At 69.4% G+C, this 1,224-nt stretch overlaps 1 protein-coding gene across 1 annotated transcript in view; it reads left to right on the forward strand.

The window, feature by feature from the left end:
• Nucleotides 1-418: 418 nt before the first annotated feature.
• pwp1 (PWP1 homolog, endonuclein) overlaps nucleotides 419-1,224 on the forward strand; it is a 53,075-nt gene continuing 52,269 nt past the window's right edge. Inside the window, exons 1-2 of the mRNA XM_070900174.1 lie at nucleotides 419-560; nucleotides 1,165-1,224. The exon at nucleotides 1,165-1,224 is cut by the window's right edge and continues 10 nt beyond it. Coding sequence (XP_070756275.1) covers nucleotides 495-560; nucleotides 1,165-1,224 — 126 coding nt within the window. The 5' untranslated portion in view covers nucleotides 419-494. The remainder of the gene's footprint in view (nucleotides 561-1,164) is intronic.

Here is a 1,224-nt window from a genome sequence, read left to right on the forward strand (position 1 = left end):
AACGGCGCAAGGGGGCGCTGGGCTGCAGTACCGGGTAGCGGTAGGAGGGGGCGCTGGGCTGCAGTACCGGGGAGCGGCGCTAGGGGCGCTGAGCTGCAGTACCGGGGAGCGACGCGAGGGGCGCTCGGCTGCAGTACTTGGAGCGCTGGGCTGCAGTACCGGGGAGCGGCGCTAGGGGCGCTGGGCTGCAGTACCGTGGAGCGGCGCTAGGCTGTAGTGCCGGGGAACGGCGCAAGGGGGCGCTGGGCTGCATTACCGGGGAGCGGCGCAAGGGGGCGCTGAGCTGCATTACCGGGGAGCGGCGCGAGGGGCGCTGAGCTGCATTACCGGGGAGCGGCGCGAGGGGCGCTGGGCCTGCAGTACCGGGGAGCGTCGCTCGGGGCGCGGTAAACCGGAAGTGGCGGACCGGAAGCCGCGGGGTTTTGCGTCCGGCGCCGGGACGCGGCGAATACCGCTCCGCCGGAGCCCGCGATTTGGCAGCGGGCGGAGCGGCCATGAGCGGCCAGAGAACGTGCGCCGGCTGGGCCCCGCGCGGGGCGGCCCGGGGAACCCCGGAGAAGGTCAGGCCTGGATGGTGTGGGATCTTGCTGTGCACGGCCGCTTTGGGCCGTTGCGGGCGGGGCGAGGCGAGGGGGCTGAAGGCGCTACACAAATGCAGGCCTTGACAGAGCTGGGGGCCCTGACGGAGCGCCGGCTGTAAATGGGTCGGTGGGACGGCCGGTGGGAGGATATTTGGGACACGGACAGAGGCCGCCCCCACACCGAGAGCGCGGAGCCCACCGACCCTGGGGCCGGAGCCCCTGCTCCTTGACTGACCGCTCCCCCCCCTCCTCCCCACACTCTGGCCGGCTCGCTGCCCCTGGTGTTCCAGAACGTTCTGTCCGAGGGGACGCTCCGGAATGAGCGCCAGAGTTCCCTTTCACCGGGCGGCCTCGCAGCCCAAAAAAAAGTAAGTGGCGGGAGCGGCTGAGCTTTCCTGGCGGGAGGGAGTTCCCGGCCGCGGCGCTGAGCCTATCCCCGGGGAAGGGCTGGACCGGTCGGCCCGGCCGCACGCGGCAGAGTATTTGCCGGTTTAAGTTGCTCAGCGAACATTTTGTTCCGTTGGCCGGTCGGTGTGCGACTGCGGAGACCGTGGCGGTAACCTCAGTAAACTCTCTGTTCTAGGTCACGCTGAGCAAGGACGAGTTGCAGCAATTAATCCTCAGTGCCAAAGAAGAATTTGAG

This window comes from Pristiophorus japonicus, chromosome 15 (assembly GCF_044704955.1).
Source record: "Pristiophorus japonicus isolate sPriJap1 chromosome 15, sPriJap1.hap1, whole genome shotgun sequence".
In the NCBI taxonomy this organism is placed as follows: Eukaryota; Metazoa; Chordata; class Chondrichthyes; family Pristiophoridae; genus Pristiophorus; species Pristiophorus japonicus.